This window comes from Natator depressus, chromosome 1 (genome assembly GCF_965152275.1).
Source record: "Natator depressus isolate rNatDep1 chromosome 1, rNatDep2.hap1, whole genome shotgun sequence".
NCBI classification, from domain to species: Eukaryota; Metazoa; Chordata; order Testudines; family Cheloniidae; genus Natator; species Natator depressus.
This window is the reverse complement of record NC_134234.1, coordinates 176541738-176554681: the sequence shown is the minus strand read 5'-3', so window position 1 is coordinate 176554681 and position 12944 is coordinate 176541738. Positions and strand designations below refer to the sequence as shown.

Genomic DNA, 12944 nt, shown 5'->3' with positions numbered 1-12944 from the left:
AAAATCCACATTGACTTCAATACGAGCTGGAATGAATCCTGATTCCTACGGACCCCCCCCACACACACACACACACACACCCAGGGGAGATGTAATTAGGTGAAAAGAGATAATTAAAAGCATTTTTAAAAATATATTATTTATTCATTCTTAGGGAGTCAAGGACACAAAAAGGGTGCCCGCACCCCTAAGGTACCCAAACAGGCTGGCATGAACTGGGCAGATCTACTTCCACCTCCCCCCGCACACCCTCCTCCCCACAGCAATAGTGAAGATTACAGTCTTTCTGTGGATGAAAGGTAAGAAAACCGAACAAATCATCCTTTTATCATTTTGCTGACAAGATAGCTCAAATTGATTTAATTTAATTTGTGCTCTGGCAACGTACTAATGAAGTTTTCCTTCAATCCACTTTGGATGTTCATGAGCTACATACAGTATTATTAAAATACAAAAAAGGCTTTTGAGAGGATTGTGCCTCTGTCAATGCATCTTTACCAACTGTTATTCCAGTTCTGAAACTGATGCTCTGCGTTGTTTGGATTTTAGCGTGTTTTTTCTTTTTTTCCATGGGGGAATGAAGTGGCTTGCATTGTACTCAATGAGGGGCCATATTTAGCAGTATAATACACAACCTGTTGAATAAATTCTACAGCACAGTAATCTTCAATTAGATTAGACCAGTTCTATATTTGTAGACAGCTAGAGATCTGGGAGGAAATCCTGGCTCCTTATAAAGTCAATGGGAGTTTTGTCATTGCGATAATAGGGCGAGGATTTTATCCCTTGGATTTAAGTGAACATACTCAATATTCTTAAAAGAATGAAAATAAAATACAAATATTCCGGCGGTTAAATTGTTATTTTCTTGAAATGACCTTGCCTCGTTCTTGACACTTCGCCTGTAATTATAAGATCCAGCAAGCAAGCAGTTCCACAATTTTTTACAGTTTGAAAATCTCTGACCATTTGAGCTAGAATAACGTATAGTAGATGCTGTGGACCAGATCTTCATGTTTATTAAATCTGCGTTTAATACATCTGGTGGAATATTTTTCATCTGATATTTTATTTAACAAATATTGCAGTCATTTGTTAAATAATTTATCAATTTAATTATGTTTAGTAGCATCCAACCAGCTCTATAACTTGACTACTCTTTGTCAAATAAATTATTTGACACACAATAATATTCACTGAATAATATATTCACCAAATATTATTTTTCTAAGTCTTTGATTTGCCCTCGTACCCATTTTAGTCACCTAGCAGCTAATTTAGACACCTACAGATCTCATGGGACAATTGGGAAATGAAATCCTGGCCACACTAAAGTCAATGGCAAAGCCCTTTTGACTTCAGTGGGATCAGGATCTTTCCCCTAGCCCTTTATTTTTATTGCATCAAACAAGTTTAATTTAAGCTACAGTCCTCATTTTTTTTAAAAACTATTTCTTAGTTATGACCAAGAAATTCCATGTCCAGTGCCACCTGCAAGGATGTATCTACAGCAAGATGAGCTAGAGGAAGAAGATGATGATGAGCGAGGTCCTACTCCTCCAGTCCGAGGAGCAGCTTCCTCTCCCGCAGCTGTCTCCTACAGCCACCAGTCTACTGCCACTCTAACACCCTCACCCCAAGAAGAACTACAGCCCATGTTACAGGATTGTCAAGAGGAAATAGGACACATACAACACCAACCTGACCGGAGGTATGTTGCCGCAAATATGCAGAGACAACAGATGAAATTCCACTCCCACTGAAGTCAATGACAAAACTCCCATTGACTTCAAAGGGCCAGGATTTCACCCAACATATTTACTCTGCTTATATTTAATTTACAAATTGGGAAGATTTGACTATGTATATTCTTAGAGCTAGGTAATTAAGTTGCTTTAATATTGTAACATGAAAGGAAATGCAGTGTATCATCTTGTGTTACATACAATGCTGACACAAGTTAAATGCACAGTCATCAGGATACTAAAGTGGTATCGTTAACACAATTTACCATATAATTACAGTTCCATTGTTTCCAATAGATTTACTGCATTATTACCATAAAATAGCTTGCACTATTTCACAGTAACTGTGCAATTAACTTGTCACCAATGTGTATGAATATATATAAATATATAATTTATATAAGCTATAGGTTTTCCTCCTTTCATAAATCCTACTGCAGTAAATTACTGCTTGTGAAATTTCCTTCATGTTCCCACCTTCCCTCATTTTTTAAATAAAGACGGACATTAAAAAGATCTATATTTGTTCCAGGGACATTTTGCTTCCATTCTGAGTTTACTGTACCCTTGCAGCTTCTGCTCTCTCTATATATATATATTAAAAAAAATGTGAATTTTGACTAAATGTGACTATGGTTTAGCTTGCTGTTTTGTTGCGATAATAGAACTTTTGTCCCAGGAACATAGTCTTTGTAGATCCCCCCCCCCATTAGCTTATATATATTGAATTTATGATAAACCATTAGACTTTTAATATTCCTGTCATTTTTTTTGAAAATTTTTATTATTTTCAAGAATTTCTAGGCTTATTGTTCCAAAGATCAGTTTAGCACTTCTTAATTTTTCATATTTCTTATTCCTGGGCTTATTTCAAAGCAATATTTTTCTAAAGGGTCATCTTGCTGAATTAATTGCTTGAAGTTGATTTTGTTAATGTAGCTTTTTATAGGTGTGTTTCCCAGAAAAAGAATGTCAAGTATCTTTTTTTTTTTTTTTTTTTAAGTTTGCCCCTTTTTATTGTAAAGCCAAGCCTGGTACTTTAAACCTTGCTTTTTGAAAATGGCTTCAGATCTGCTTTTAACTTTATCCCCCATGTTTCCTCAGTGTTCCCATTTCTTCCTCTCTACTCTAGTATTCTGTAATTTTTTACCCTCTGTCATGTTCTGCATCTTGTCCTCTTTCTTTCTCCTCATGACGTTCATTCCTTCTCTCCCTTCCATGTACACCAATGGAGAAGGGGGGGTGTCCACTCAATCTTCCTTTGGGTGTCGCTTCCCAGACCCTCAGTTTCTCTGTTTTGAATAGTGTGGTGCACTGAGCGAGCCAGCAGCCTGTGTGCAAAGAAGAGGATGCAGCGGGCAACAGCCTGGCAGTTAGGATGTTTCCCTCAGCACAAGGAGTGGAAGATGGCCACCACAGATGTATCACCAAACTTAAGGAAATATGATTGAATGTGGCTATAAGGATGCACCACTGAACTGCTAGGGTATAAGGAATTGCTATGTAAGGGATGGAAGAAATATCCTACACATCTTTTTGCTGTTATTAAAGGGAGTTAGATAAACATCACTAGCGGATAAATGCCATTGCCTCCATTCTTTGGAAAGCTGCTAGTGACTCAGCCCTAATAAGAAACACAGTGTAGTTGGGCTATCTTGGTTATGTGTCTTTAGCTTTTCCAGTGTTGTCTCTTATCTATTTGATATGTTCGTTTCTTTTATTAAAATAAAGCCACTGTATTGTATAAGTTCTCTTGCATGATCAGCAAGGCTTGCCTGACTGCATCTTCCACTCTACTTTGCTTGATGACAGGTTTCAGAGTAGCAGCCGTTTTAGTCTGTATCTGCAAAAAGAAACGGAGTACTTGTGGCACCTTAGAGACTAACCAATTTATCTGAGCATAAGCTTTCGTGAGCTACAGCTCACTTCATCGGATGCATGCAGTAGAAAATACTGCATGCATCCGATGAAGTGAGCTGTAGCTCACGAAAGCTTATGCTCAGATAAATTGGTTAGTCTCTAAGGTGCCACAAGTACTCCTTTTCTTTCCACTCTACTGGCATTGTTATGACATGTTATGTTGAGGAGTTGGCTGTTGTGTGCTCAGCACTTGAAGTACATTCTGGAAGGAAGTTTACACTTGGAGAATGAGAAGGCTTTCTAATTGAGAACACTTATTTCAAATGACACATACTTCTGTATTAAGTACTAAGATTTCTTGATTAACTGAAAATATTCATTGTTACAAATAATAAAAGTATCTGACAGAGAAATAAGTTGAGCATGTAGCTTTGTACTGAAGATTATATCTAAAATGCTATTATCTGAAATGTATCTGTAAGGTTGGTAGAGCTTTACTCTCTGAACTCCAGTTCATTTGGAAGATGGAAAGGTTACTTAACAGAGGGGGCCATCTCCTCTTCCCTCCTCTTCCCTCCTCTCCAGTCTTTAATGCTTTCTGTAATGATTCTACAGCCATGCTCCGTGTTGTGGGCCCCAGGAACCAGGCAGCTGGAAATTGCTCTCTGCGATGATGATTGTGTTCAGTAATGTTGTCTGTTCAGTCAGCTTGCCACAGTTACAGCAGATTGAAATAGAAAGCTCTGCTCTGGAAGAATGTAAAAAGCACAGTGAGATAGGAGACACTGAATGTTAAAGCCAGAGTCACTGTAATCTAGTATGGGGCTGTATAAAGTGGAAGAAATGCTGCTATATGTCCATGAATATGCCCATGTCCTCAGTGATCCTACCTTATGGGTTAGTGAGCAAGCTGATTTTCCAAGAACCCTCTCTATGTTTTGTAAATAGTTGCCTGTCTCTTGGTAACAAAATCCAGAGAACAGGAAGACTAGTAGACAAATATACTACAAGGACACATCTTGCCAGGATCCCACATTAAACCAATATAATTTAGCCAAGATGGGGCACTATATAAAGGCGAATAAAGCTTCTTTTCACTCAGCTATGGCTCTGTCATTTCTATTAAATGATTATTTGGATAAAATATCTCTAATTGTCACTGCTTCTGTGGCCTTCCGTAGTTAAGACAACCAGTAGAAGTGTGTGTACAATATTTTTAAGGAAATGGTAGATTATTCAGTTCAAGGATTTCTGCATTTTGTTGTGAAAGATGAGCACTTGCTTTTTTTTAAAAAAGAAAATGTTTGTTTAGATACATAACTTTTTTAAGCAAAACCTGGCCCATTTCTAGGAGTGGGTGGGTAAAACTAAGCCAGCCAAAAATAGGAAAATTAACATTTTTCAAGTTTGTAAAGATTAGCCATTTTGCTGAAGTGATGATAAAGCAAAATTGATGGGTTGGAAACCATGAGAAATAGAAAACATTGGGAAATTTTTCAAACCAGATTCTGGTCAAAAGCGCAAACAGCAGATATCCTTTGTGATGAAAGAAGACAAAAGTCTGGTCATTCCCTCCCCAGGCATATCTTCCTTTTGGGTAAATGACAACTAAAAAGCACAGGGGACAAACTAATGACAATATCTGCAACATTAAGATAAATGTTCCGCAGATCAAAATGTTAAATGAACCAAACATTGATCCCATAATGCCCAGACACAGTCCTTTAACTTTTGAATCTAGCAGCTCTGTTACTGATTATTTAGGAACAAGAATAATATGGATATATTTGGATGCTCCCCAAAGTTAGATATAAATGATATTGAATAATTCTCTTTAACATTACCTTCCAGACCAGTTTCAAACCTATGTTTGGAATAAGTGGGGAAAAAATTCTGAGAAGGATAATGTTTATGGAGCAGTCTGCTTGGGTGTAGATGCCTATTGTCTCTGATAATAGCAAGCTTCAAAAGCCATATACAATCACACCTTTTGCTCACATTCACAGGTGTGCACTTCCTAATGTAATTCTTTAAGCTGTGTCCTAAACTGTCACCTCCCCTTTCCTAACTGAACATGAGCTAAATTATGAAACATAAGGAGATTTATACATAAGCGAGCACATTTTTATTAAACTGGAGTGAAAGGTACCATAAGAGACGGCCGATTTCTTTTTTTGGTTGATTTCTGGTTTCATAGCTGTCGGTCATCTGTGATTATAGAAAAAAAGTAAAATCCTGCTACTTTCAAATCTAAATCCTGGGAATTTAAAATGGCAAAACAAATTGGTTGGCATGTCAGAGAAATATTCCACTGTTTTTTCCAGGATATTTTGTTTTGGTCTGGTTAGTTTGTGCATCTGAAATAACAATTTTTAACATTGTGTTTACATGCAGACGTCAGCCTGTGAGTCCTCCACCCCCTCCAAGGCCTATTTCTCCACCACACACCTATGGGTACATTTCAGGACCCCTGGTCTCAGATATGGATACTGATGCACCAGAAGAGGAAGAGGATGAGGCAGAAATAGAGGTTGCCAAGATGCAGAACAGAAGGCTCCTTTTGCGTGGCCTTGAACAGACACCTGCCTCGAGTGTTGGGGATTTGGAAAGCTCTGTAACGGGGTCCATGATTAATGGTTGGGGCTCAGCCTCAGAAGAAGACAACATCTCAAGTGGACGGTCCAGTGTTAGCTCTTCTGATGGATCGTTTTTTACTGATGCAGATTTTGCACAAGCTGTTGCTGCAGCAGCAGAATATGCTGGTCTTAAAGTAGCAAGACGTCAAGTGCAGGATGCAGCAGGAGGTGAGGTCTTATAAAGGCACGGTGTGCTTGGTTGGGGATGAAAAAAGAAAAACTGCCACCATGCGGTGTCTTTTATCCAAAGGTTGTCCCTAAATTTCTTAAATAACTTAACAATGAATCACAGTCTGCTGTTCCAATTTGTACAAATTCAGCACGCTCAGAAAATTGACTTGCATGCCCACATAATTATCTCCTATGCTCTGGCTCTTCCAGCAGGTAATGTATTATTTGTTGAAGTGAAATGGGAGGCAGTTAACGCTGCTTAAGATCTCCAGGTTGCGGGATGAGGAAGGACTTCAAATTAAACAGTCCAATTCACTATATTACATTTAATTGCTGCTAAACGTTGTTTTACATCAAATCAATTGTCGGAGATGTGGCCGTAAAAATGAAACCTGTGTGCTAAATCATGGGGCGGGGGGAACTCTAATTGATTTAAAATTCAAATACAGCTGAAATTATTATTGTTCTCTTAGGTCTTGTCTATACAGCTCCACAGTTTGGAATATGTGTGAATAGCAGTGAACACCAAACGGCTGCACTGTAACTTCCCCATGTGGATGGTGTGGGCATGAACTAAAAGGTTCCTAGTTTGCATTAATGTAGTCCTCTTCAAACGGGAGTGTGTAGATATGCCGTAGAGTTTGGTGAAGAAGTGGAGGAATGGGAGGCAGGTCGGTGATAAGGATAAAGGCTCGTGTGGACAGTGGTCTGTCAGAGGGGAAGAAAAACAAGAATAAAAACAACATTCATATTCTTTGACTGTTGTAACTCAGGCATTCTAATGTGCTCTGAACTGAAAATACATGCAGTTACATGAACTCAGTTTGGGAGCCATTTGCAAACTTAAAAATGGTTGAACAGTTTTGTCTTTGTTTTTAAATGTTACAGTATAAAGATGTAAGGGTATAGTGTGTATCTAAGCAATGAAATCAAACATAGAAAGTTCAATCTTAAATTTCTCTTTTGTGCAAAATCACCCCTATGAACATCATATGTATAGGACACAGGAATTATCATACTGCACTAGTCCAGTATCCTGTTTCCTACAGTGGCCAGTACCAAATGCTTCAGGAGAAGGCATAAGAAGTCCAGAAGAAGCAGGCAGTTTGGGATAACATGTCCTGAGGGAAGGTTCTTACAATTGGTTTATTCCCTGAAGCATGGTGGTTTAGACCCTTTCAAAAACTCTTGTTTGTTTAGAATTTGCTATTATAACTCTGGATATTCTTGTTATCCATATAAACATCCAGTTTCTTTTTTATTCTTGTTAAGCTTTTAGCCTCAATGACACCTAAAGGTTATATAAAACTGTTATTTCTTCTTACTGATTTTGAAATTTTGCTACCTTTTAGTTTAATTGAATGCCTTTTTTTCTTATATTATGAGACAGGGTGAACAGAAGTTTCCCGCTGGCCCTTTCTCTAAAATGCATTATTTTGTATATTTTTCATGTCCTCCCTGTAAAGTACATGATCCCAATCTTTTTGTTCTCTTCATATGAGAGTTTTAGTTTACTGGAATGTGAAAAGTATAGTGTTTCAGCTTTAACACTTTATTTTCTAGGTTTTGTAAGCTTAAGAATACATTTAATCACATTTTAAGATAATTATTTGCCATTTACTATACTGGGGAACATCATCAATCTCTGTTTGGAGCATAGTTGAGACAAACTGCCCTTGACTTGGCATCATAATTTATAACCTGTCATTTCAGAAACTTCTCTTAGATTACAAACAAACTACACTTGGCTTTTCTGCTGGTCAACACTCAATATGTAATAAATATTTCATATTGGAGCACAAGCACTATTAGCTACCAGGATTAACTGAATATGAATAACCAGTGATCTGAGTAGGCTTCATGCTTACCAAATAGGTTAGTGTCATGTTTCAGCTGATAAATGGGACTGCCACAGTTCGAAGAGATCTGTGACTATCTTGCCAACCCTTTATAGCCACTAGAGCCAGAACACTGGGATTCTATTACTGTAGTTTTGTCTTCACCCACTCTACAGAGCTGCAAGATTCCTTTCTCATTTCTAATTTCCATTCTGACTTTTAGCATTCCTTTGTTTCAACATGGCTGTTCATCATGAAGAAAGAGAAAGGGAGGTAGTTTAGTTATTTTGAGTGAAATCTTGGCCTCACTGCAGTCAGTAGTAAAACTCGCGTTGACTTAAATGGGGCCCCAATTTCATCCTTTTGTATAACTATTTGGAATGGATATTTTTACATACTACTGATGTAAAAAAAATTAAACTTAGCAACATTTAAAAGAGTATTATGAATTGGGGGTTTTGTTTTGTTTTGTGTTTGCATTTTCCTGAATACAAACACTGGAGATGTGACACTGCTCATGTACAAATGAAGTATTAGGAAATGCAAATCAGGGTGTCACAGGGACTGCTGGTCGGTCACCTCCTGGTTGCTCTGGCGATTAGCTGATTTCAGGTCTGACACCTCCTTTCCACCTCTTACCGTGTGCTCTGCCTTCTCTTCCTAGCTTTCCGTGAGGCAAGTTGCTCTGTGTCTGTGGTTTGGCCATCCAGCCAAATCACACACATCCTCTCCTTCCAGCGTATCAGAGTCTCTGCTAACGAACAGGCTCAGGCAGCCTTCCCATTCACTGCCCAGCCAGTGCCATTTCCCCAGTAGCTGGTAGAGGAACTAGGCCCACCCTCTAGTCTGGGTCCCGAATGTTCTGTCCTGTTCTGAACCTTACTGCCTTTTTTCTGAGGCTTTACCAACCTTCTGGCTCCACCCCTTAGACTACTTCCCTGCAGCTCCTTTCTGTTGCTAGCTTCCTGGCTTTATCCTAGCCCTGCTTCTTTCTTCTCAGCTGTGCACCATCATCATGCAGGGGATTAATTAGGCCACAAAATTCCTTCTCAGCCTTATTAACCCCTCCCAGGCTGGTGTGGGGTGAACACCCCATCATACAGGGATTTGTCATATTTTGGATCTAGGAACAATTTGGTGTACTTCACAAACAGTGCTTTATTGTTAATGATTCAAGCAGTGTAGTGCTGTATGCATTTGTAACTAGGTCCTGCTCATTGTTCTGCCATGGTACATTTTTGAGTGAACCTGTGCATTGTCCATGCCAGAGGATCTGAAGCCCATTGTGAAAGTGATGCATTTTGTTGTTGATGGACATTGCTATTGGGCTGATAAAATATTCTATTCCTGCTTGGTCACAGAGTTCAGATTCCTGCAGGGCACCTACTAGAAACAAACAAGTTGTATAATTTCTGGGAAACTAAGTCCGCCTGTTTATTGATATGAAGATTAATGTATCTCTTCAATTGTTTGTTAAAATATGCTGTAAACCATATCACCAATAAGGATATTACAAGATTTAGGTTAATGTAATATTATAATTAAATAACTTCAGTTTTAGAATGGCTGCACATGATTCTCATTTTAAAAAGAGAGGGAATATAATATCTTATTTTGGAGAGAAAAATAACAACGTTCTGTTGTTCTGTAATTATTTTTTTCAGGCCGTAGACATTTTCATGTATCACACTGCCCTAGACCCACCAGCCCTGTGTCTACTGACAGCAACATGAGTGCTGTTGTAATACAAAAGGTCCGACCTGCCAAAAAGCAAAAACACCAGCCAGGACATCTGCGCAGAGAAGTCTACACAGATGGTAAGTAAGTCCATTGAAACAGGTGAAAGTGTCAATGAACCGCTCTAGATATATGCTGAGTGTGTAAAGGTTTTCCTCAGAGATAACATTATGTTTTAAAAAAAATCAGTGATTTGTGTTTGCTATTGCTAAATATGTTGAGCAAATTAATCATTTTAAATTTCCATACTTGGTAGTCTTTATGGATGCCTCTGCTGCACCTGTTTTCTGTCATGTCCTAATAGGCTAATTGCTGCCATTATTTAAGAGAAAAGGTAGCACATATAGGTACAGTAGTTGAAAATAATGTGTGCCTGGGATTAAAATTTTCGTTAAAATAATGGAACAATAACTCCTCCAAAGTGTCAGGGTTTTTTTCACAGAAACAATTTAGCATTCAGATGGTAACCAACAAAATAGCTGAATTTTAATCCGAATGCGAGTATTGTTAGTTACTTTGTGCACCAAAAGGCAAAATGTAATCATCTTCTCTCATGCCTTCACACACAATATCGACTCCTGCTGAAAAGGTAATGCTTGTATTCTCTGGGGAGTATAGGAGGATAATGCAAACATTGTGATGTTGTCTAGAGAAAGCCTTTAATGAAAATGCCTCAGGTGGCCCAGCTTTTATTAAACCACCACCTTCCAGTTTTTTATAAACAACTCAAGGGCTTTGTGGAAATTCATGTAAGATAAATTCTTGAAGACTTGCCCATCTTGTCAAGTTTGCTAAATTCGCTAAAAGAGGAGGGGAACGAAGGAGTGTCAGAGGCATCATTCCCCACCTCCTGGTTCTCAGCAACAACAATCTGATTAGGACTTTCATTACTAGTCAGAAATTTTTCAAAGAGGGGCATCATTTGCCATTATCATATGAAAGCCTAATATTATAGATCCTTATCCAGGGTTAGAAGAAGGGGTTTTTGAGCCACTTCTCCCTGTGAGTCTTACCACTTGACAGAAAAATTTAATACAAAGCTCACAGCATGATGAGCAGAAGTAATTTTGCAATGAGTGGTTGTCCGTGCTATTATCTGACTTTATTCTGAGTATTTTCTCTCACTAGCATCCATCTGATATTCGACTGCATTAAATACTGGCATGACACAGTGCACCTGGGCCTCTTGGCTTCTGCCCAGGTCCCTTTTGTCAGTGAAACTGAGCTGTCAGAATATTATCTGATTTCAAGAGGTTATTTACAGTGGTTTTGTGCGTGTTTGCTTCTGTGAAAGGGACAACACAGGGTGTAAATCCCAAAACTATACTAGCAATTTTACATTTATGGGACCTCTGTAATGGCATTTTACAAGATTTTATGGACATTTTATCAGCTTTTATTATCTTGAAGAGAATGCTCTTAACTGAAAAATTGGCTAAACATCAAACCTTGATATAATCACATCTACAGTAGCTAGGACATCAGAAAGAAAATCTGGACTGGAGTTGTATGTGGCCATTTCTTTCCCTCTAGCACAGGAATAAATAAGTGAGGGATCTGTATTTGGTGTATTTTGTAAAAGTAATTATACTAAGTTAGACCATACAGCACTGTGGTTAAAAATTGTAACAGATTTGACAGTTGTGATCAATATTTGTTTTGTATGCTCGAGCAGATGCTTATTTCAGCATGTTTTCTAATAAGACATGATTTTCCGCTAACCTCTGTGTTATAATTAATTTGCTATACATTGTGATTGGTCAGAGAGTAGGGATTTGTTCTATTTTCTGCAATACTAATAAAACCCAGTTCAGTTTTGTTGTGTTATTATTTTTTGCCCCAATCCATTTGCACAGCCATATTTGAAGCCTTACTGAAAATTATAGTCACTCATTTTAATAGGCACATATAGAAGCTGCTCCTTTAGAATAATCTGTAAAATGATATCTAATAATTATTTTCCTTAAGTGGAGAACAGCGATGTGTAGACATGAAAGAAACAATTGAGCGCAGTTGACCTTTCGAGGTACCTCTTCATTTCTTCCATTGGTTTGGTGTCATACTGTGATTTATTTCTTTTATAAAGCACTGCTTACTACTAGAGAAGCTTCTAGTTTTTCCCATAATGAGTGAGCAGCCTAGTTTACAGTGGAAGAAAACTATGGTCTGAACCTGGACTTTTATCCCTGGTTGGAGCTGTTAAATACTAAAAGGGAGAAGAGATTAATTATTTCATCGTTTCTCTATCTTTTCAATAAAACCTACATTCACAAGTGACTGCTAAACAACAGCTATTTCTTATGTAGCATAGAAGCATTTTTCACTATTCCCAAATTACTTGGCTACATTAGCTCAATAAATATTTTCTAGCAGTTCTATGAAATATCTGTGACATGAAGGATTTACACAGCTGGATGATAAAAAATATGGAAGCAAATTCAGGTGTCAAATGATTGGTTGAAATTGCCAAGAATGTTGTCAGCAGCATTATATGCATATGCTGTAAAAATTCTGGTTTTGTTTTCTTTCTTCCTGAATGGTTTATGAAGTAGATTATTGTTGCTTCAGAGAGTTTTTATTCATAATGCAGCAATGAAAGGAGATGTGTTTGCTTTCCATTGCTTATTCTTAAACACAGGATGTTTTTTAGTTTACTGTGCATTGTATAAGATTGAACAAACTGAGGGTAATGTAATGACTATATTATATCCTTGCCTGATACTAGTTCAGATCAGTTTCTGCTGAATGTAGAACAGACTTTCAGCTCTGTTGTTTTGTTCATTGACAGTCATCCAGATTGTGAAATGTTCGCCATATTTGTTGCTAAAAATCTTTTGCTGAGAAAGGAGGGTAAGGAGTAAATGTATGAATATTTAATTGTTCTTTGTCTAGTCTTTCAGAGAGTTAAATACAAGCAAGCGCGTTACTAAAACCTACTAACAAATGCATTTCTCCCC

The 12944-nt window shown here is 37.8% G+C and overlaps 1 protein-coding gene across 5 annotated transcripts in view; it reads left to right on the top strand.

Moving 5' to 3' along the window:
- ROBO1 (roundabout guidance receptor 1) overlaps positions 1-12944 on the top strand; it is a 1032053-nt gene that overhangs the window by 1005220 nt on the left and 13889 nt on the right. For all 5 annotated transcript variants that reach the window (XM_074971626.1, XM_074971617.1, XM_074971599.1 and 2 more), the window contains 4 exons: positions 155-299; positions 1460-1711; positions 6000-6409; positions 9915-10067. In XM_074971626.1, coding sequence (XP_074827727.1) covers positions 155-299; positions 1460-1711; positions 6000-6409; positions 9915-10067 — 960 coding nt within the window. The remainder of the gene's footprint in view (positions 1-154; positions 300-1459; positions 1712-5999; positions 6410-9914; positions 10068-12944) is intronic.